Source organism: Netta rufina (genome assembly GCF_964035555.1).
Source record: "Netta rufina genome assembly, chromosome: 12".
Classification (NCBI taxonomy): domain Eukaryota; kingdom Metazoa; phylum Chordata; class Aves; order Anseriformes; family Anatidae; genus Netta; species Netta rufina.
In genome coordinates, this window is record NC_140135.1 from 4,904,852 (window position 1) to 4,926,411 (window position 21,560).

Here is a 21,560-nt window from a genome sequence, read left to right on the forward strand (position 1 = left end):
ACATCTGCATTTGTATATATTTTTGCATGCTCCAGAGGACTACATTTCCTACCAGGTGCTTGTCCGTGCTGTGCAGGGGCCGTAGCAGCGACGCGTTCCTGCTCCCACCCTGCACTGCAAACCCTGCCTGCGGACCTCAGGCTGAGCCCGCCGGGAGGCAGGGGGAAGCTGCTGGGGACTGCGTGCCCGGGCACTTTCTGCAGCCGTGACCGTCCAAGCGCTGCCTGCAGGGATAATCTTCATCCGTGGCAATTACTTACAAACGAGTGGGTTTTAATTGCTTGTGTTGCTTTCCGCTTTTTCTTCGCTGATTTTTCCACAGTGCTGCAGGTTCAGGTGTGAGGCCGGGCGGCTTTAACAGGTGTGAACGGGGAGGTTCCTCCCTGCACTGCCGGGACGCGTATTCCTGGGAAACCCCACACAAGGTCTTCAGCAGCGGTGGGTGCCGGGCGCCCTGCGTGGCCTGGGGGCTGGTTTTGTCCCTGGCAGCACACAGGGGAGGGCTGGATCTGCCGTCCTCAGCTCCCACGCTTCGTTTCATGTCCAGCTGCTCGTTTCATTGGGGCCACGCTTCCCAGAGCCGTTCCAGCTACAATTTGATGCTGCCCTTCTGTAACAGTTTGGAGTTTAGGAAATTTATCTAAAGTCCAAAGCCTTTTTATAGGTCGTCTTAATCTTCACATCGATCAGAAAATACTCGGTTAATTGTTAAGGAGCACCAAAAAAAAAAGGGCTAGCAAGAAATCTACAATATAAAGACAATTTTATTGCCGATAAGCTCTTAAAACTCATTTTTTTTCCTGTTTCAGTAGGACCTTATTCTTCCTGATGAAAATCCGGTCATAGCATCTCTCATTAAAAATAAAATTATTTTGAAATAAATAAATATATAAAATAAATATCATATACATTTTATAAATAGTTTTGTCCCTATGCACAGTATCCATGCTTACATCTGAATAATGTTCCTCAGCCCCTTCCCACCCCAACAGCAGGAAACACCCCACACATCAGGACCAGTCCTTGTAGCATCATCCACGTAGCAAACTCCTGGGCCGCTGAAGCAGGGCACCATCTGAAAGGCTTTTTCTTTGCCGGTAACTATCCCAAGCTTATCAGCAGCATCTGTAGCAGTTCTGTGGTCTTTTGTTTTCTTCCTTTCTCTCTCTCTCTTTTTTTTTTTAGTTGTTTTTATTTTTTCCTCCCCCTGGTGATCAAGTTTGCTCGCCTGTTTGCTCCTTTAAGCAACCATAACATTGAATATTCGGCCTCTCCGACAGCCACCGAGTAAAGAAAGTGAACGAAAATGAAAGATTATACGCAGGGTTCCCTCCCTTCCCCTACCCCCACCCCCATAAATAACCCACGTTCGATATACGCTTGAAACAAGGAGGAACAGCAGTGTCTGAATTCAATGTAAGTGCTTTCCTATGTCATCTACGTTTACAGGATTGATGGAATGACTATTAATATAGTGCTCTGGGAAAAAGCTCGGGAGCCCAAGTATGTACACTGACGGGGCAGCTGCAGGAAACATCACCTGTAGTGGAAGAGGTCTCTGTACATTGCAGGTATTTTGGCAGGGTCCACAGGCCTCGGTAAAAAGTGAGTGAATTTCTGATGTCTCTTAGTCCTGTATCCCTCGCGGGGGGAGCCGTCCTTGTTCAGCGCCACGTAGTAATGCCTCTCCGAGTCGGGATGCTTGTAGAGGGTCGAGGCGTACGTGTTGTACCAGTTCTCCTCAAACTGCTCTCGGAAAACGCACTCCCTTGTGAGCTTCTTCTGCGTTGGGGCAGGGATGTGAGAAGAAAAAGACGGGTGTCAAAAAATAAAAATTAAAAAAAATGTATTTTCCTATTTCCTTCTTTTTTTTTTCCTATAATTTTCCTAGCTACCTGCTTCTGGCTCCCCTGAGGAGGGGACTGTGCTGCTGGGGATGATGATCGTGGGTGAAAGCTGGAAACAGGCACAAGCCCGGCCCCAGAGACCTCTGAAGCTGGAGGAGGAAGGAGATGGAAGGAGAAGGTGGGTGTGCGCTTTGCAAGGCCCTCCACTGAACATAACACACGGCTGCAGCAAAACTCCAAGCCTGGCAGCCACGTGGCTGTGGTCGGGGTGTGAACGTGGAGCTCGCGGCCTTGGCTGTGGGACCGGCGCCTGTCCCACAGGGCGCAGGGGGTGCCCAGCCGGGGCCGTGCCCCCCCGGCAGCCCCACGCGCAGGGAACGCACACGAGGCACCTCCCGGCAGGGCGAGCGAGCGGGTGAGAGTTCAAGGCACGTAACAACACAGGCTGCAATGGGAATGAAAGCATTCCTCGGGCCTTTCATCTTCTGAAGCGCCAGGGAGCTGTGATGTGAGGCCATAACAAGACGTGGGGAGGTCTGCACGGGGAGCAGCGCCCCGGGGACGCCTAACCCTGGGGGAGATTTAGGTGAGGCGATGAGTGCGTGCCAGCACGCGGCCGAGGCATCACACGTCGGGTTTGGGGGATGGATGCCACCCGTGTCACGCAGCCACAGCCCCTTGACCCCTTGCCCCGGGGGCTGTTGGCAGCACGCGGTGGCTTTTCAGGCAGTGGCCGTCACCCGTGGGCTCTGATCTCTCCCGGGCCAGCTGTGGGGCTGGGCTGGGTCACAGCGAGGAGCGGGGCTGTCCCCGGCCCCTCTAGGACCTGGGGGCTGTGGGGTGGTTGCACTGAGTGGCACGGGACCCGCAGACCCTGTGGGGATTGCCCAGGAGGGGTCAGGCCTTTCAGATGAAAGGCGGGCTGCAGACGTAGGACGTTAGAACATTACAGAGTCTGTACCCACACGGTGAATTATTTGGGCAGGGAATGTGTCTTATCTGTGCTGCACGGAGTGCTCAGTAAATGTTACTGCCTGCAGTAGATGTTTTGTAATAAGATACAGGAGCTCACCTGCACTCAGAACCTGTTTTGAGTGTTTTGCTGCTAATTAAATGAACCCTGAGGAAACTCGTGAATCCTCCAAAAGCCTCCGCCACAGCTCTTGTCATCTGAGAGCAGGGGAGCTGCGGGTTTCCCTTCCCAGATCTGTCAGTGAACATGCACTTCTTCCCCTCCCTCCTGGGATGGCACTTACTCAAAACACCCTGGAAGCTACTGACCAACTGCAGAGCAGCGCTGCTGCGTTGCCCCCAGCTGCGTGCCTTTCACCGGGCTGTTTGGAGGCACCGTGTTGCTCTAAAACATCTTGACTCTGCAGGACATCGTTTATTTTCCTGCCAGCCCTGGGATGTCCCCACTGAGCCTGAGGCAATGCAGGGCACTGCCCGGGACTCACTGCTCCAGGTACTTGCTTCTATTTCTGAAATTGGTGGAAAACGTAGCACAAGTGCCTTGGTGGCAGTGGCTGGCTCTGGTGCTTGATGCTGCTCCATCAATGCGTGCAGCACGCGAAGCTGGCACTGAGGGGAACACGGCACTTGCAGAAACTTTAAAAATACCCCTCTGCTGCAAGCTCCTCAAACACCATCGTAATGCTAATGCTGTTGTTACACGCTGCTCTATGGACCTTTAAGTAGCAATACTGCAGTGGCTTTCCCTTCTGAAAAGCCATCGGTGCACAGCCCGCATATTACAGATCCTAAAACTTCAGGGTTATTTGGGGAGCTGGCTTGTGACTTCTGCACAATTCAGATTGGGGTCGCTGTCATCCCTGCAGTGTCCAGTGTGTTTCCTAGCGTGCAGGGTGCAACAACAGAGAAAACTCCCATGATGATATCTTAAAGTCAATTCAGTTTCCAGGTAAAGCCTTGTAAAATTTTATCTTTGTTTTTTCTGGGAGGTAGCATTAAGACAGGCCCTGGAACTTAATTAACTCTGTTTGTTGATTCATGATCAGAGCTGCAGGGCTTGAAAGCAAAGGAGATACGCAGGTTTGTGCCCTCGTTTTCAGCATGAATGAGTAAAAGCTGCAATTCCAGGAGCTGTTGAACAGCCTTGGAGTTTAACAGGAGGGGTCCTGCTGCGTGGTTTTAGGCTTGAGCCGATTTCCGAAGTTTAAAATTTCTGTGTTTTATGGATTCCTGGTGACTTCACCTTTTATCTGTCTTGCATGCTTGTAACGTAATCACTGTCTCTGCTCTTTTGTTTTGGGTAGATGTTATTAAGGAAGTGAAGTGGAAAAAGAAAAGTTATCAATCAATGTTAGCACTTGGTTATCTCATATAAGCGTTGGTACCCGAACCTCAAAAGTAGTGAAAGTGGCTGTAGCAATCTCAGTAGATGGGAAAGGGAGAAGAAAAGATGATGGAAACTCATGTTTTAGCATTACTGTTCTCTAAGAAAAAGTTTTCTGAAGGCTTCTCTATGTGCATTGAACACAAGGTTACAAGTTCTGCACTATGAGGTTGATCTGGCTTGGGTAGAGAAAGTTTGTGCCTTCCACTTTGGTTTAAAGCCGATTTATTTTATGTCATTTTAAAATTATTGTGATCCACCCTCAAAAAAAACCAGTGTCCTCACATAGGGTGCTGATCTAGAAAGACACATTTAAAAAAACCACACCCTGGTGATGAGTTGAGTTCAAGGCAAGGGGGCATCTGATGAAAAAGCACTGATGCAGCGCAGCAGCTACAGAAAAGTAACCTTAAAAAAAAAAAAAGCTATCTAGAATGCAATTAATTTTCAGAATAGAAGCAATTCTTCTAGCTGACTAGAACTAATTGTTTTATATTGAATTCAATAATTAGGAATTGAGTCCTGTAGGAAGGACTCTGCCCAGCTACTGAGACTTGGCATTTCGCCTACAAGCCTAAACACTCGAGTAGAAGCGGGCAGAGGACAGCTTGGCTCTCTTCAGGTCAGTGGGGACCTAACCCAGGATGGCAGAGCTCTTACGGGGTGCACCCGCGGGGGATCTGCACCATTTCAGCCCCATCTGCTGAATGAGGCGTTAAGGAGTTTGTGCTGAGAGGAAAGCCAGCAAGAAGGTTACATGGGGCTTTTGGCAAAACAGGAAAAACTTCAGTCTGAAAGGGTATTTTTAGGAAAATATGAGAAACTTCCCTAAACGCCTAAAAGGAGCTGTAGAGAATGCTATAATAAAAATAACACACCACACTTTCAGCTTCCATGAGCGAACTGTAACACACGTGTAAGACCTGCAGATCCATGCAGATCCTGAGCATGTGGGCAATAAATGTGACGTTACTCATGAAAACATTCAAACCCCACCCGCTTTGATGCTAATTTTCCCTCCTGTGCCTTTAGCTGACCATTCCTGCCCTGTTTCCAAGAGGCTAAGCCCAGTAACCCCCCACAGCACCCCAGGTGCTGCACCCTGCGCTGGCCATCACTGGGGGAGTGCATCCCCCTCCCTGTGACCCCGTTTTGTATCTGCCACTGGTGCTCTGCCTCCAGTGGGTACGGCGGAGGGATGTGGCACCACATGGACTTTGGAGGCCTGTGACGGGCACAGCTGGTGACACCGACGAGGCCCCACAGCCCGGGTTGCTGTGGATTTCATATCCTCCCGAGATCTGGAACTTACCGACCCATACAGCTCGCCTCTCTCGTTCATGCCGAGGTAGAGTCCCGAATCCACCCCACGGATACTGACCAGCCCCACCGCCAGGCTGATGAACTCCAAAATCCCTAGGAGAGAAAAGGAACGCAAATCATACAGGTGGCAGAACTGACGCCAGGCTGAAGTGACAAACATGAAACGGCATTTCCCAAGCAGAGCTTCTCACAGACCTTGCTTACTTTATTTATAACTGCACAGTTCTTAAGTCTGCAGTCCTACATGCATGCAATCCTTCAATTTCCACCCCAGACTTCTCCCCAGCGTTATGAACTTGACTTGTCCGAGGGAAATTCCCTTTCCTAATGAGAAAAGGAGTGCTAGGCGTAGCTGTTGCTTTTATTTTTTTTTTAATCACCAAAAAGAGAGATGCAGAAACGTGTTCCTGGCCCACGAGCAGTTTTACAAGGCTGTTACCACCCTGGGTCTTTCCTCTTCACCAAAAGCCACGGAACTTCTGGCGTGAGAAGACAGCCCCACACAATTTAAAGTGATGATTTCAATAAAAATAAATGAAAAGCACTAGAAAATGTGTTTGTGAGGCTTGTCCTGTTCCCGCTGCTGCAGTGAGGTGCTTGCCACCCCAAAATGCATAGAGTCTTCAGGGATAAAGCCAACCTCTGGTATGCACAGGTAGAAACGCGCCCGCGCCACCTGCCCCCTCCAAGCTCCAGGGAAAAGCCTCCTAGAGGGGCTGGGTGAGACTCTGAATATCTCACATGCTCCCAATCCTGAGGGTTTGGGCAGCTTGTGCTCATCCAGCGCTGAATGAGTCAGCCAGGAGGCTGCGGCGGAGGCAGGAGGAGGGTTTGCACCATCCCCGATCTGTCTGATGAACGGGCAGGGTGTGTCCGCTGCCAGGAGGGCAGAGTTGCTCTAACCTTTCGCCGGGCTCCAGGTGCCTTAATATAGCTCCCAAGATGTCCAGTCCCGAGCGATTGCCCCACCGATCGGGTTACCTCCCACAGCTCCTCTGCAGAGCGTGCCCCGGGTCTAAAAGCGCCGCGTGACGTTCGGCCACCGGAGCCGGCTGACTCCGGCGGCAGGCAGCCCTCGGCCCTGCAAAGGGATCCTCTGCGCGGTCAGGTGTGGCTGTGCTGACTTTCTGAGGGTGTCACCGCCTAAATATAGGGCAGATATGTGGCCCCAGACCCCTCAGCTGGGCGCAGACGGGTTGGTCAGGTGCAAGACTTGGACTTTCTGCCTCGTGTCAGACTTTTTGTCGGCGCTATGGCTCGCCTGTCTGCAGCCAGCAGGTGCTGCGGGGCGGAGACAAAATATGGACCCAGGAGCTGGAATTCCTTGAGACACACAGGAAAGCAAACAGGCAACTTGAATTTTAGACCAGTGCAGAAATTTGCCAGGCTGAAATACGCCCAGCTACACTCAGAGCGGGGTAACTTGTTCTCCGTGGGGCTTTGGGCTGCTGGCGAGCAGCACAATGCGTCAGTGCATTCGTTTTCCATTAGGTCCTACAAAGCACAAAGAAAGCACAGCCTTTCCAGATGTCCCACATTTTCTTCAAGGGACTCCAGAACTATGGATTTTCCCAGAGAGTCGGTTCTTTCCTCTCCCTTGCGTGCCCAGGCTGGGCACACGTTGCCCTCAGAGCAGGCAGTGGGCACAGGCAGCCCTCCAGGAGCTGGCTCTGCTCTTCGTGCACTGAGCTTCGGGGTTTCTTATCTGAACAGAGGTATGAGCAGGGAGGGAAGAGGTGCAGGATGAGGGGTTTTCTTCTGCCTCCGCTCCCCACAGGTCCTGAAACGTGGAGCAAGTTACTGACCTGCTGCGCACTTCCCTTTCCCCACCTGCAGGACAAAAATAAGGACAGCCGCTACTTCTGAGTAACGGGAACGCACTCACCCCTCTGAACAGTGGCACCGTTATTCAGAAAAGTAAAGGAAAAAGCAATACAGGGGGAAAGGAGTACAGGGATCCCTAGAAATGGGGATCCAGGCTGATGAAAAGCGGACATTCAAGTGAAAAATGTCTGCTACCTGGAGAGCCATAGATCGATCCTATGGGTACCAGTTGGGTTGCTTGGTTTGCTTTTGGTTCTTAAATTTACCTTCTGTTGTCCCCGGGAAACAGGAGAACGCTCCCAGGCCTGTTTAGGAACCAAGGGATGTTGGAGAAAGGGAAGCAGAGAGCTCTTCTTGAGTTTACCCACCAGCAGGCTCTGTCTGTGCGATTCGAAGCCATCTCCAAAGCCCTGGTGAGGGCATCCCAGAGCAGCACAGCCCTCCCCAGGAGGCCAGACACCGCTCCTCTGGTGCACGTTAGCTGTGCACTTGCTGCTCTTGCAACCGAGATTTCTGCAAGGTGGACCTGTGACAACCTCTCCTGCCAGTGTCACTGTCAGTACTCCCCTCTCCTGATCTCTGATGGCACTTGGAGACGTGCACCGAAGACAACTCTGTTCGAATAGCACTCAGAACGTAACTTAAACCCACAAAAGTCAGGAGACAGAGTGAAGGCTGAAAAAATGTGGGCAAATATCCATCCTGTCCTTAGCTCACTCCAGTCGCTAGACAAAATTGCAGCTTCGTACATCTGATCTCCAGCAGCACAGGGAGCGGCCACTGGGGCCAGATCAAGAATTTTCTTTCACGTTGTGGCGGTGTGTTTTTGTGGTAGACCATGGCTTGCTGTTTTTTTTTTTTTTTTTTCCCTTTCTCTTTTTTTCTTTTCCCTCAGGACTTGCCCTCACTTTTCATGCTTCGATTATTCATTCTGTTTGTTCGCTGAGTCTTTTTAGATAATATTAGGAGAGATTTGATTGAGGCTCCAACTGGATCCCTTTAACACCAGAGCACTGCATGATCTGAGCGCTGTGGCGGCCAGCCCCGCGCGCTCTCGCATTACCCCAAACTATCCCTCAAAGAACAATTCAGCTCGCTGCACCTGTCTCTTCCTGCATGACTGTATTGACGAGCCGGGGTACAGAAACAACCTCAGATGTTGTATCAATGTCCACAAACCTAAAGCTTCAGCTAAAAACCTCAACAACTGTTTAGGAACAGGTGCACCGCAGTCTGAATGTCAAAATCTACTGCAAAACTTGCTCTGGAGGTTTCACCAGCTTCTCTAAGAGGCTCTGTTACAGATCCATTACCAGATTTGTACCCCAGAAGAGCTTTGTTTCCTCCCTTTAGTAGTCTCCAGCACTAACTCGAGGCCTTTTCCTCTCCTCCCTTGCAGCGAAGCGCTGTTGGAGTTGCTTGTTGAGTGCTGGTGTAAAACAGACTCGAGGCAGAAGGGGAGCAATTCCTCCTGGCAAGGATTTTCCTGGCAGACTGATCTCACTTCCCTCCGCAGAAGGATTCTTCTCGTAGGGGTGGTAATGTCGGTCCAAACCCTCTCCAGCCTTTGACCATCCTTTATGTCTCTGTACAGGAAGGTTCCTAGCAGATGCAGTGAGAAGATAGATACATTTTTAAAAACACTTCATTTTATTTTTATTTTTATTTTTATTTTTATTTTTTTTTCCTGGGATGGCTCAGGTGGAGCTGCCAGTTCAGAGAGAGCATTTGGGCACTCCTGTTGTCTAAGCTTTCTTCCGAGGATCCTGGAGAGCTTCACCAAACTTTGCGTTAAGCCTCCTCTAGGAAAAATAAGCTGCACGCTGTCATTCTTGTGCGAATCTGTGTTTTTACAAGTATAAAATGTCACATTCCAGGGGACAGGTGTGATTTCAGAAAGCTCCAGTCCTCAACAGGTGAGAGGCAATAGTCGCTGCGACCGCTCAGGCGTTGTGGATAGATGCTTCTGCTGCTTTCCCTGTTTCCTGCTGGCACATTCCTTGACTTCTGTGGTACAAATTAATCTCTCCCTTAATCCTTCCTGTTAGGACCTCGGCTGCCATCGCCAGGCTCATTATTTTTCTCCTTGAAAGACTTGGACGACATACACATCTGCTAACTTCTGGGATGGTGCAGATACTGTCTTTTCCTGAACCCCTTCCAGTAATCAGAGATAGGGATACAGAGCCCAGTTCCAACCTCCATCCCCTCTGCAGCTGGATACGTGCCTGTGCTGGGGCGTCCCTGCGAGCCATCCCTGGAGCAAGCACATTAATAATCTGCTCGGGAGATCAGGGAGCACCTTCCAGCCATGTGGGCTCGATCTGCCAAACCATCATACAGGGTTTCTAAGTATTTCCCCAGGTGCCCCTAGATTTAAGGCGGCTTCAAACTGCTACCCTGAAACCCTCTCTAGCTCTGGATCCCTCGGTGTAGTTTTGTAGCTCCCCAGCACTGTACAGCCTGCCTGTTTCTGTAATAAGTTCCTGCTTTCTGCCTGCTGCATGCAAAATTTAGGAATGCATCGATACATGACATCCTAATACGAACCATACCAGTAACATTGGAATTTAAATATTCATGGCTACTGAATGCAGATGGTGAATGCTGTGTGCCAATACGTTATTGCTTTGAGTCTCTGCTGCAGCGAGATTCAGTCCAACTTTATCTGAACATGAGGATTCCAGTCTAATCCTGTGGGGCTTTGTCCTGCAATTACAACAAATAACTATTTATTTTACACTGCCTCTGGGAAAACCCTGAAGCAGAAAACTATAATATTTTATATCTGAAGTCTGGTCTAGTTTACGTAGCTGGATGCTGACTGCTAAAACGCTTAGGGAATGCCAATGCTTCGATTTATTGAACACACTGTGTGACTTAAGCTTAAGTGTGCAAAATTCATGAAAAGTTTTAGCCTGTTTAATGCATTCTTCCAAAGTTTGTTTGGAAATACGTTTATTTTACTCAATCTTTTAAAAAGTGGGACTGAGATAGACATAGCCATCTGAAATGGTTTACCCGTATAAAGATAAGTTTAAAAAAAAAAAACTGGCAGATTAAACTAAAAAGCAAACAGATGCAGTGGGTTCGCTTTCAGTTTCTTTTTAAAGGTTAAAAGATATGTGTCTTTCGGGAGGTAATTAAAGAACACTTGCCCCACGAGCCCATTAGTACCTTACTCTGACCTGCAGGTTATGACTTTCTTGTTGATTTAGGCAGGGACATGTTACACACACACCTGGTGTTTATGGAAAGCACAGTTCACAGATAAGCTTTTCCAATTGTTCCAAAAACCTGCCTTAAACTAACAACAACAATAGCAGCGGCGGCGGCGTTCCTGAAGTCTCAGAAAGCACCGGTTGCAAACAATTAAAGGCAAAAAAGAATTCCCTTCACCGAGGAGTTAAATCACTTGAAAACTGTAAAAAGTCTTGCGAACACTTCTCGCAACCTGTTGACAACATAGCTGAGATCACTGGCATGGGACTTGTTGATAGCTTACCCAGACACCTGCACTAGATGCTGAAGTAGCGGGAATTTTTCTTAGCTGTGCTCAAACTTACTGTACTCCTTCGCCTGTGGCTTGGGATGCATTTTTTGAAGATTACATAGAGTCTCATTAGAGATCCCTGCTCTCGTGTGACACAGATACAGGCTCTGAAGTCTTCCAGCTTTATTCCAGACAGCAAGGTAAATCCACAGCGCTCTGCCTATTGTTCCGTCTGCTCCTTTCGGAGGTCCCCTAAGCATTTTTCCCCCTCCAGCTTCCCCTTTCCTTTCCAACAACCTCCCGAAACCGAGCTGCAGCCGCCCGTCCAGCCAACCGATCCCTGCCTGCTCGGGGGAGACGCTCCTAACGAAATTCACGCAAGGAGAAGAAATCACATTAGCTCACAGATATCTGCCGAGGCCAAAAGAAGAAGGAGAAAGAGAAAAAAAAATACACGAGAAAGCCAGGAATTTCTTTTTCCGACGTGCTCCCTGCTTCCCTTTGCCTGCCTCGGGGTTAAGCCCAGGGGCACGGGCAGCGCTGAAGCGGCCACCCCGCGGTGCCCCCATCCACTTTTACTCATTTTTTTGCCTCTTTCCCCCCTCTTATCTTCCCCGGGGCTCGTCCCTGTGCACCTGCAGGGCTGCTAGGAGGGGAAGCGCGACCCGCCCGCCCCGCCGGGCGCGCTCGCTGAGCAGCCTAATTGCATCCGGCCGCTGCCGGGCTAATTAATGAGCGGGGCCGGGGGAGGCACCTGCCGCCGGGCCGGGCCGCCACCTGCCGCCGGGAGCCCTTACCGAAGCGGCTGTGGTCCTGCCGGGTGCCGTGCACCGTGCCGTTGGGGAAGATCTCCAGGTGGAAGCCGGTGCGGCAGTAGAGCTGCCGCCGCCGCAGGATGCCCTTGAGGTGAGCGAAGTCGGTGGGCGAGCCGCGCTGCAGCCGCCCCTCGATCTGCCCCAGGCGCTCGTTGAGGAAGCCGGCCGGGTCGGCCAGGGGCAGCCCGGCCAGGGCCGGGGGCAAGCCGTGCAGCTCGGGGTCCAGCGCCCCCAGGAAGCCGCCCACCTCGGCCATGGGGCCGCGGGCGAGCAGCGGCCCCCTCAGGGCCCCCTCAGAGCCCGGCCGGCCCCGCGCGGCCCGCCCCGGCTCCCCGCGCCTCCCATGGCTGGCTGGGGCCCGCTCGCGGATGCGAACGGCACTTTATATACGTACACACTCCCCTTACATTGACATATTGGATATTTAAATGCAAGCCACACCTCACTGGCATCCCCTTTGGCTATCGCTTTTTTTTTTTTTTTTTTTCCTTTCTCTGATCCTTTTTTTTTTTTTTTTTAAAAAAAAAAAAAAAGCTTCCCTCCCTCTTTTATTATGAAAAAAAAAAAAAAAAACACGGCAGGGAAAAGCTCCACGCGAGGCTCCGGGCAGGTCCCGGCTGGGAGCACGGAGCCCCCGCACGCAGCCGGGGATGCGGCCCCGGCCCGGCTCCCCTCGGGGGCTGCCCGGAGCCTCCTCCCGGCCCCCCCAGGGTCTGTCAGTGCCCCGCAGCCCCCGCCGTATCCTTCCCCCCCCCCCGCCTCACACCGACCGCTGTGGAAAAACTAACACGTAGGGGAGCGTGTTTTATTTTTTTATTTTATATATATATATATATTTTTTTTTTTTTCTCTCCAGCGTCCGAGCTGCAAAGCGATCTCTTTGAAAAGTGATCCCGCGGCGTTTTTACGGCCGGGTTTACAAGCGGCGGGCGCTGAGGGGCCGGGGCCGGCGCTGGGCAGCCCGGGCTCGCTCGCCACCTTCCTCCCGTTGCAGACAGGTGTTTCCGCGCCCTCCGACACCGTATCCGTGGCAGCAGCTGCCGGCAGCGCCGCAGACGGACGAGGGCAGGCACGGGGAGACGTGCGGGACGCCAGGGGAGGGGAAAACGCCAGCCCGGCCGGGCAGCGCCCGAGCCTCGCCGAGGAGCCGCAGCCGCAGCCGGAGCCGCTCAGCCCGGCCCCGCCAGGCGGCGCTGCCGCTGCTCGCCGAGAGCCCGCTGAGGGCAGCGGGGGATCCGCATCGCCCCGTGCCCCGCCAGGGGAGGGGAAGGACCAGGGGAGAGCCCCCCCCCCAAAAAAAAAAAACAGCTCCCCAAACCCCCCCGCAAAAGCATTCCGCAAAAACAGCCCGCTCCGCCGCTGGGGACACCTCGGGCTGCAGCCTCGGACCCCTCCTCAGAGGGTCTCGGCAGCCGTAAGGGGCCTCACAGCTCAGGGATCTGCCCCTTCGGCAGGTAGCTCCCCTCAGGACTCGCTCCTCTGTGGGTTTGTTGTGCCTCAGCGGGTCCTGCCCCTCATGGGTGCCCCCTCAGTGGGTCACGCGTTTTGGCGGGCAGCTCCCCTCAGGAGGGGACACCCCTCAGTGGCGTTCCCCTCGGTAGGTCTGTCACCTCTGCGCGTCCTTCCCCTCATGGATCTCCCCTCTCTGGTCTCCTGTTTTGGCAGGCAGCTTCCCTCAGGGTGACTTACCCCTCCTCGGGGAGCTCCTCTCAGCAGGTTTCTGCTCAGCCTGGCTGTCCCCTCACGGGTCTCTCCTACAGTGGGTGCCCCTCAGCAAGTCTTCCACCTCTCAGAGGCTCTGCAAGTAGCTCCCCTCCAGAGGAGCAGGGTTCCCCTCATGGGTTTCCCCTCATCAAGTCTCTCCCCTCGACAGGTTTCCCCTCAGTGGGATCTGTGCCCTCATGGGCTTCCTCTCATCAAGTCTCTCCTGTGAAGGGTTTTCACCCCTAAGCCCCCCTGCAGTGGGACGCTTCTCCCCACATCTATCCCAAGGCAGAGGGAGGGTTGGAATGACCATAACATGCATCCCCCTTTCCCCCACAGGCCCGGGCAATGCTCTGTTGTGAGGACGTGAAGAAAATTGTGATATTACAACATGGAGTATCCACACGTGCATCTGCAGCGGGTGAGGGATCTGGTTTTTAAATGTGAGATGGGGGTGTTTGTTCCTGTCAGAGCTGCGGCTGTAAAAGGGGTGTAGTTGATGCAGAACTTGACACGTGAAGCCTAAAACCATGGGTGTTTTTAAAACGTAGTCTGTTCCTGAGGTAGTAAAATCTGCAGAAGTGTGTTTGCTGGCTATTTGTCATGTATGGTTATGTGGGGATACCACTGTCTGTGGAGTTCAGGCATCCCATAGCAAAGATGGTGTTTTTATGTCTGTGTTATTTATATGAAGATTCAGGTGTGGTTGGGTAACTGAAGGAAACAAACTTTGCCTGCCGAAAATGAGAGAAGCCCGAGGAGGAACACCCCAAATCTGAGTAACTGCTAAGGTCATAATCCCGTTAATGCTGTGAATTTAATGCATGAAATTCGTATAATGTGAATGATCCCAGTACAATCAAATACGCTCTTCTGTAAAATGTGGGCTTGCTGAATTAAGTGAGTGTGTTTTGCCTCTGGATTCATAGAGACCAGGATTTCACCTCATTCCTAAATATGTCTGAAGGTAGATCATAGGAGTATTAAGAAGAGAGAGAAAAAGACAGTTTCTTATTAAAGGACTAAGTAAACCCTGTGGAGGCTTCTGCCACTGACTTCAACAGGCTCTGGATCTGTTACAGTATCCTTAAGCCCAAAACCATACAATCACTTATAGGAATACTTAGGAAACTGGAAAAAAAAAAAAAAAAAAAAAAAAAAAAAGAAAAAAGTAAGATTTAAACTACATTACAGTAAAATCCAAGATAAAGTAAAAAAAAAACAAAACAAAACACAAATCTCCATACTTAAATAATGTATAACAAAAGCAGAGAAATCCCTCATCCAAGCTGACATTCCTCACTTAACTCTCCATGATTATGGCCAGCTTTTGAAGTGTCCGCAATACGTTTTATTGAGAAGTTGTATGGGCTGGTACAAAATGTTCTATTTAGGCACAACAGGATGCAGAAAAGGTAGCTTTCTCTTTTCTTTTTTGTCTTTAATTTCCTGGTTTGTTTACATTTTTACTAAGCTGAGGAAAGAGCAGAGAGAGTTGTGCCCTGTATTGTTTGAAGAAAAAAAGGTATGTATTTTGAATACTCAAAGCTAGAATAAATTCTTTGAAAAAAGAAATGTTTTTAGGTATTTTCTCCTATATCAGATAGAAAACAGGTATGCACTCAGCAATTTCTTGAACGAGGATAGACACTTTTACACAATTTGCGACACAAAGTGTGATGTGTTACAGAACTAATTTTCTGCCCTGCTGTGTTATAGTTTATGCAGTTCACCTGGCTTACTCATTGATTAAAGCTTGTATTGTCTACCTTGGTAATTGAAATGGTTATTGCCAAACTATCTTGTATTTCAATTCACGGAAGAACTACCAATGATATTTATTCTCAGCTGGCACACGTGAACGTTGCAGGCCCTTTCCCATACACTGTGATTGATGTGTAGCAAGGTAGTAAAAATACTGATGGCATTTATTTGCAAAATAATTACTATTTGCAGAGAGCAGCTGCATTTGATATCTTGCTATAAAATGATAGGAAGAGCAGGGCTGGGGGCAAAGCAGTAAATTAATTAGAAAAGAGTAAGACAAACAAATGCAATGAGCAAACCTAGATACTGCACATCCTCTGCCTGGGGCAATTCCATTTGGTCAAGAAAAGGTCAGGATAGCTAAAAATAAAAATAAATTGAAGTAACAATGGCCATAAGTAAAAAATCAGACATGAAGAATATCTGAGGATAAAGGAAAAAAGCAGAGCCTTGTACTTTAGAATAATTATTCTGCTTCCCTAGCACATCCCACCGCAGGATCTCAAAACAATTTATGTACACTAATGAATTAAGACTCACAACCAAGGTCACTGTGCATCTATGCTTTCCCAGACAATCTCATTTTCCACTAAGAGATGTTTTCAAAGGATATTGATGATTTTCTGTATTTTCGGGAGATTTTGAGTGCACAGCAGCCCTGCTGGAGCAGTAGCTCCAGCCAGGCATCTGTCTATCCAGAAACCAGACACGTCCACTGTGTGTGTGCAGGGAGCCCTTCTGCCTTTTGTTGTGTGGCGACCATCTGCGCTGCACATGGAAGGAATGTCTGAAGTTCCCCGGCAGATAAACAGGGCAACCACCTTTGTGAGGGGGTGAATAAACAAATTTTCTTAAGGGGGGTGAAGGATGGTTTATTGGTCTTTATCTTTGGTTGTTTTTACTTAAGCTCGTGTTATTGTTATCGTTTGTAGTAGCACTTCCAGGCCCTAAACCCAGCGTAGGCCTGGTTTGTGCCAGATTCTGCATTAAGAAGTGTGTTACAAACATCACTGCTTTCTCTTTTGGAAAGGTTTGTAATGGAAGGCAGCATGAATGAAACAGCTGGATTTCAGTCAATATATAGAAGTATGTATATATTTTTGCAGCAAGTCTAGAATTGGTGGCAGATTAAAGTGCGGGTCTGGAGATAAAGCTCCAGACTTGCCTGCCTTGGTCTTGGGATCAGGTGCCTAAATGAATGATGTGTTTTTCAAAGGGGGAAATCCCACCTTCTCCAGTTACTGTTTATTTCAGTGTCAGACGTGGATCTGCTGCTTTTAGTAATCCCAATATGAATCAGTAAGTAGGAAGCAGAGTTTTTCTGGCTCACTGCTGACTCACGAGAACCCACTTAGCATGAATTCCTGTATCTAAGTCAGCTCTCTATAGTCCTGTATAGGGGAGCAAGTTATGTACATGTATGTGTAAAGGAACGTCAGCACTTTGTTGATACTCAGTTATGCAATTCTGCCTTGGTTCTTTCCCATTTTGAAAACTGAGGAGGTTTATTCACCCTGAAAAATTACACCTTTCCTTGTCACAGGTTTGGTTCCTGACTGGAATTATTCATACTGATACATTTCCCAGTACTAGAGGCTGTGTCAGGAACAGAGGGGGAATCTTAACTGGGGGAAAGTGGTGCATATCACAGTAGTTTCCATTTGGAACTTTTTCTTGGGATTAGTGCTGGAATTACAGGACTGCTGAGTTGTTAGGCTTCTGCTTTTGGCCAAGTGTACCAGAATAAATTTACCTGTGTAGTTGTGCCACTCCATGTATTACAATGCCAGTGCAGCTTGCCACGTAGCCACTGACTGATGCACAAGTTTTCTGTCCACGGTGCTTGTATCTTGCACGTACCTTTTACATTGTAGTCTGGACTGTAATTTCATGCCAAGACAGCAGCATGTCCTTCCCAGACCAGTTGAACCAAGGAACATGACAGAAGTTAGAAGAAGGGTATCTTGGTAAAATCCTTTTGTTATCATCTATTTTTTTTAAAGCATGGTTTAGGAAACAATTAAGGGTGGTAAATAATCTGTTACAGCATGTTTGTCGTGGCTGCTAAGGGGTGGGGGGGCCGCCCAGTTAGCAGTGAGTCACTTCCTTTTCTGTTTTCACTGCTGGAGAAGCAGAAGATAAGGAGGCCATTCAAGTTGCAAAGTGTGTTCAGGATGCTGAAGTCTGTAAGGAACATCTTAAAGGACTGCTTCACTTTGTTGTGTTGGAGCCTTACTGTGACTTCAAATTATATCCTAGACCTACAGTGGGACTTAAAGCTGTAATCTGTGTTTTGAAGCACCTGTGCAGCATGGTTGTGATCAACAGACTTGATAAGTACTTCAGTACCTCAGTACTTCTCTGTTTTAGGCTGAGAAGCTCTCAGTCAGCAGGATGTAAATTGTTTTGTGGCTTACAGGTGAAATATGGAGCTAGTTCTTTCTACTGGATCTGTCTCTTGCTGTAGTTAGGTAATAAAAAGGATAATGTCGTAACTCCTCTCTGGAAAGCATAGACTCAGAACATACTTATGGAAACACAAAAGCCAGTTCTAGTCCTACTCCAGTGAAAAATGTCATGTATTGTGTTATTCTTACATGTGTGTCTGTTAACTATATCAAATTTTTACAGAATTGTCCATGACCATGGGGGCGTGTATGTCTCTATCTGTATCAGTTGGTATTGGTCAAATATAAAAGAGTCACAGCAAAAGTCTGTCTAGCCCCATATCCTGCTTCTTGATAATGGCTAATAACTTGTGTATGGAAAGAGTATGGAAAACAGGATGAGGATGGAGTGATACTTCCTTTGGCAAAGCCTCCCAGCTTCCAGCGCTTTCTGGTGTAGGCACCTTCCTGAGCTGGAGTCTGTAGCTGTATCATTGTTTTTGATTCTCCTTGATGGACCTTTTTCCATAAAATTGTCTAATCAGTTTTTTGAAACCCACTTGTGATTTTGGCTGCCATGACATCCCGTGGCAGTGAGTTCCACAACATCATTAGGTATTGTGTGAAAATGAATTTCCTTTTGTTTGCTTTTGAACCTGCTTGCTGCCTGCCAGCTTGAGTTGATGCCCTATTTTTTTTTTTCTGTTAAGACTGTTTTTAAATAATCATTGTTGTTTACCTTTTCCATGCTGTAACAGCTTGTCTAGAACTTCATTGTTATTCTTGTTTTCCAAGCTGAAAGGCTCTGGCTTGCTTAAGTTTTCCCTACGCTAAGGCTTCCCAACATCACCTGCAGCTTTGGAGCACCATTATTCTTGTCTATTCTGTAGCTATGTATTTCCACAATTACTGAAACTCTGCTCAGTGTTGAAGAGGTGGGCGTACCATGGGTATATTCAGAGGAATAATGACATTTTCTGCTTTGTTCTCCAAAAAATTCCTAATGAGATGTCTTTTTCCTAGATTCTAACACCCTGCCAATCTCTTCAGAGAACTATCCACTTCTCCAGGATCTCTTTCAGAAGTGGCAATAACTGATCTAAAGAACAGTGAGGCTGGCTCTTTCCTCATATGTTATTTTTCGTTTATGAACTTTGAATTAAATTTACTATTTTAACACCCACTCACTGAATGCATTTTAGGTTTCATTTTTGGGAATGACTTTGTATCATCAGCAACCTGCCTGCAGCATTTCCACATAGTTTATGGAATATGAAACAGCGATAGGCACATCACAGATGCTGTTCTGAGCCCTCTGGGGAGCTCCCTACATCTCTGATGCTGAACATCTTTTTCTCTTGGCTACGATGTTTTCACCAGCCATGATGTCGCCTTTTCTCTCTTTCTCTCTTCTTACAGCGAGATTCCTTTATGAGCTTGAGTTCATGCCATAGCTAATAGTCTGGTCATTTCCCTTGTGGTACCTGTAGGGATTATCAGTTAATTCCTCATATCAGTTTGTTATTTTTATCTGTGCTGCTGCCTCAAGTTCATTCTCCTTGCTAAAGGGCTGTAGCTTTGTGTATTTAACATAGATACAAAGATTCATTGAGCTTTCTTGCCTTATCGCCTGGAAGTGTTTTCTAAATACCTCCACAAGCTCTTGTTTCTGTGAACTTTGTCCTGCGACTGCAGCGCAGATTTACAAATTGGAACAGAGTTCTGTATTTGTCTGTGGTCAAATTGCTTTGGGATCTTTGGTCCTGTAGCTGAACTTTTCTGTGTGTGTCTTTGGGGACAGTGACACTTGTTCTCTCCCTGCAGAACTAAAACTGGAATGCATTAGTATGTGGGGTGGGGTCAGGAAGTCTGTGCTGGAAGTTATTCTAGAACTGGGTGACTATTTTTTTTATGGGATAGCCTGGAGTGAACAGAGGGACAGAAAAGGGCAAAAATAAATAAATACCTAAATATGCTAATAGGCCATGGTTATGGCACTTGTGATGACTGAAACTTCTCAGCCTCACTGCTGATGGTTCACATGAGTAACATCACTCAAGTTGATTTTTATAGTAGTGGGCTGTATGCTTGTGAGACACATAGAAACTTTAAAAAAAAAAAAAAAAAAGTGAATAGCCTGATTTGCTTATTATTTTGTAATTACTCTTTTCTGTATATAAGTCCTCTATACTTTAATTGGTTTGTTCTTCAGTGAATCAGTTAACTAAAATCCAGCATAACACACCTGCTGTCAGGAAAAGAGCCAGGTACTTCACAAAGTTGACTCGAGTAACGTTGCATTGTATGAGACTTCCGAGATCCAGCAGCCAGCTGCCCCGCAAGTCACACTGCTTCCTCGCTATGTGTCTGTGAAGAATGGAATTAACTGGCTATGAAAACCACTGTAAAGACACATTTTTGATGAATTCTGCCAGTGGCCAATGGATAGGAAGAAGCTATCTAAGGGAGCACAGACTTGCTTGCATCTGATGGACACCCTTTGAAATGTGCATTAACTTTCTTCGGGATGAGAAGTGTTTCTTTTCAGGACAGCCACTTGAGTTTTGTAATGTGAGTTTCATTCAAATGTCATGCGAAATCAGGAGTTAATAGGATCCAGTTTTTATAGCATTGCCCTTACACAACTGCACTATATAGTAATCACAGATTGAGTTTCATGCAGGATCCCAAAATGTTTATTTTACAGCATCCTTCGCTGTTTGTATAGCATTGCTGTGGCCTTTCTCCAGATGGGAACATGTGGGAAAGCAAAAAGCAGGTGGCTCGCTCAAGGACGTGAGAATCTATCTTTAGTGGAGTTAACTGGTGCCTTGCTAGCACTTGTGTTAGCTTTGCTTTGGTCTGAGCAGTCACCTGGGCTGTGTTGCATTCCCTTTGCGAGCTGCTAGCACTCCTTAAGACCATATTTTGCAGGAAAGCTGTCCTAAGGACGTGTTGGGCCCTGAGCAACAAGCACGGGCAACTCTCTTGTGTCTCTTATTTGTGCTGAGGAAAGATAAGCCTTGCTTATGCTTTCTTTCTCGGTTGATTATGATAAGATTTATCTGCCTCGAGTATGGGAGGTGGGGAAGGCACGGTCTAAACCCTTCCTGAGAACTGGTTCCAACACCAGCCAAAATCAAAGCCTCCTTTCGGTGTAGGGAGCTGGTATTTCTGGTCCCGGGTTGGTATAGCTCTGTCTGAGGCATCGCGAGCCTCAGAGTTTTGCTTCTGGATGTGCAGCAGAATTCAGGTTGACACCAAGAGACCGTGTTGATTGTAGCGAGGACAGAAACACAGAGCTGGGCAGAACTGAGCATAGACCCAGAAATCTGGCTTCTCTGACCTCTGCTTTAATAGCATGGGTAGTTACGGCCTTGGTAAAATGAGGGAAGGAAGACGAGGAGTATCTTCTCATGCAATAGTCTAAAAATATTGAGATATACCATTGCTGAGGTTTTCTAAAAGATTAGAAACTTTTCAGATAACTCCTTCGGCAATAAACATGTCAAAATTTGGAAAATTAAAATCATCTACTTCTCAGGCACAATGCAAAAATAAATAAATGAAAAATTACAGCTTCTTTTGTAAACAAACCAGAAACCTTAAGGCCAGTTTTTTTTGTTGCTGGATAAGAACACAGCAGCTACTAACGGCAATAGTTCAGCTTAGGCTTGGTAGAAGGAAATGATAGGTCTCAAATATAAGCTACCTCACAGGAAGATTGTAATGAAATCCAGCCAGCTTCAAGAGAAAAACAAAAAATACTGATTTTATTCTGAGGAAAGAATGAGAAAAAGAACAGATGTATGGAGTCTTCTGTCCACTTACTGCAGTCTGCAGTGCTGACTTAGAAACAGGCAATGGGTTAGGCTTTTCTTCTTGTGCTTCCTCCTGTAGAAATGCCCTGGGTTAGACACTGAAGCGATTTGCTTTGGGATAGTACAGGGGAGGGAGAACAAGGACCTCACGCAAGAACTGACCTAAGCTCTGGGAAGGTCTGTATAATCTAATTTACAATAAAATGGTATTTACAACGTTATC

The 21,560-nt window shown here is 47.9% G+C and overlaps 1 protein-coding gene across 1 annotated transcript; it reads right to left on the bottom strand.

Annotated features, from left to right (window-relative positions):
* FGF16 (fibroblast growth factor 16) lies at nucleotides 1-12,002 on the bottom strand. Its single transcript, XM_084294305.1, has 3 exons — nucleotides 11,641-12,002; nucleotides 5,516-5,619; nucleotides 1-1,782 (listed from the first exon to the last, which is right to left on the bottom strand). Exons 1-3 carry the CDS (start codon nucleotides 11,912-11,914, stop codon nucleotides 1,537-1,539), a joined length of 624 nt encoding a protein of 207 aa, XP_084150431.1. The 5' UTR covers nucleotides 11,915-12,002; the 3' UTR covers nucleotides 1-1,536.
* Between the last annotated feature and the right edge of the window lie 9,558 nt (nucleotides 12,003-21,560).

Excerpts from the sequence above, each read along its gene's own strand:
- FGF16 (XM_084294305.1), bottom strand. The coding sequence starts at position 11,914 with ATGGCCGAGGTGGGCGGCTTCCTGGGGGCGCTGGACCCCGAGCTGCAC. Across the intron at positions 5,620-11,640 it reads GCAGGACCACAGCCGCTTCG|GGATTTTGGAGTTCATCAGC; the intron begins GTAAGGGCTCCC and ends TTTCTCTCCTAG. Across the intron at positions 1,783-5,515 it reads GAGGCGAGCTGTATGGGTCG|AAGAAGCTCACAAGGGAGTG; the intron begins GTAAGTTCCAGA and ends GCCCCAACGCAG.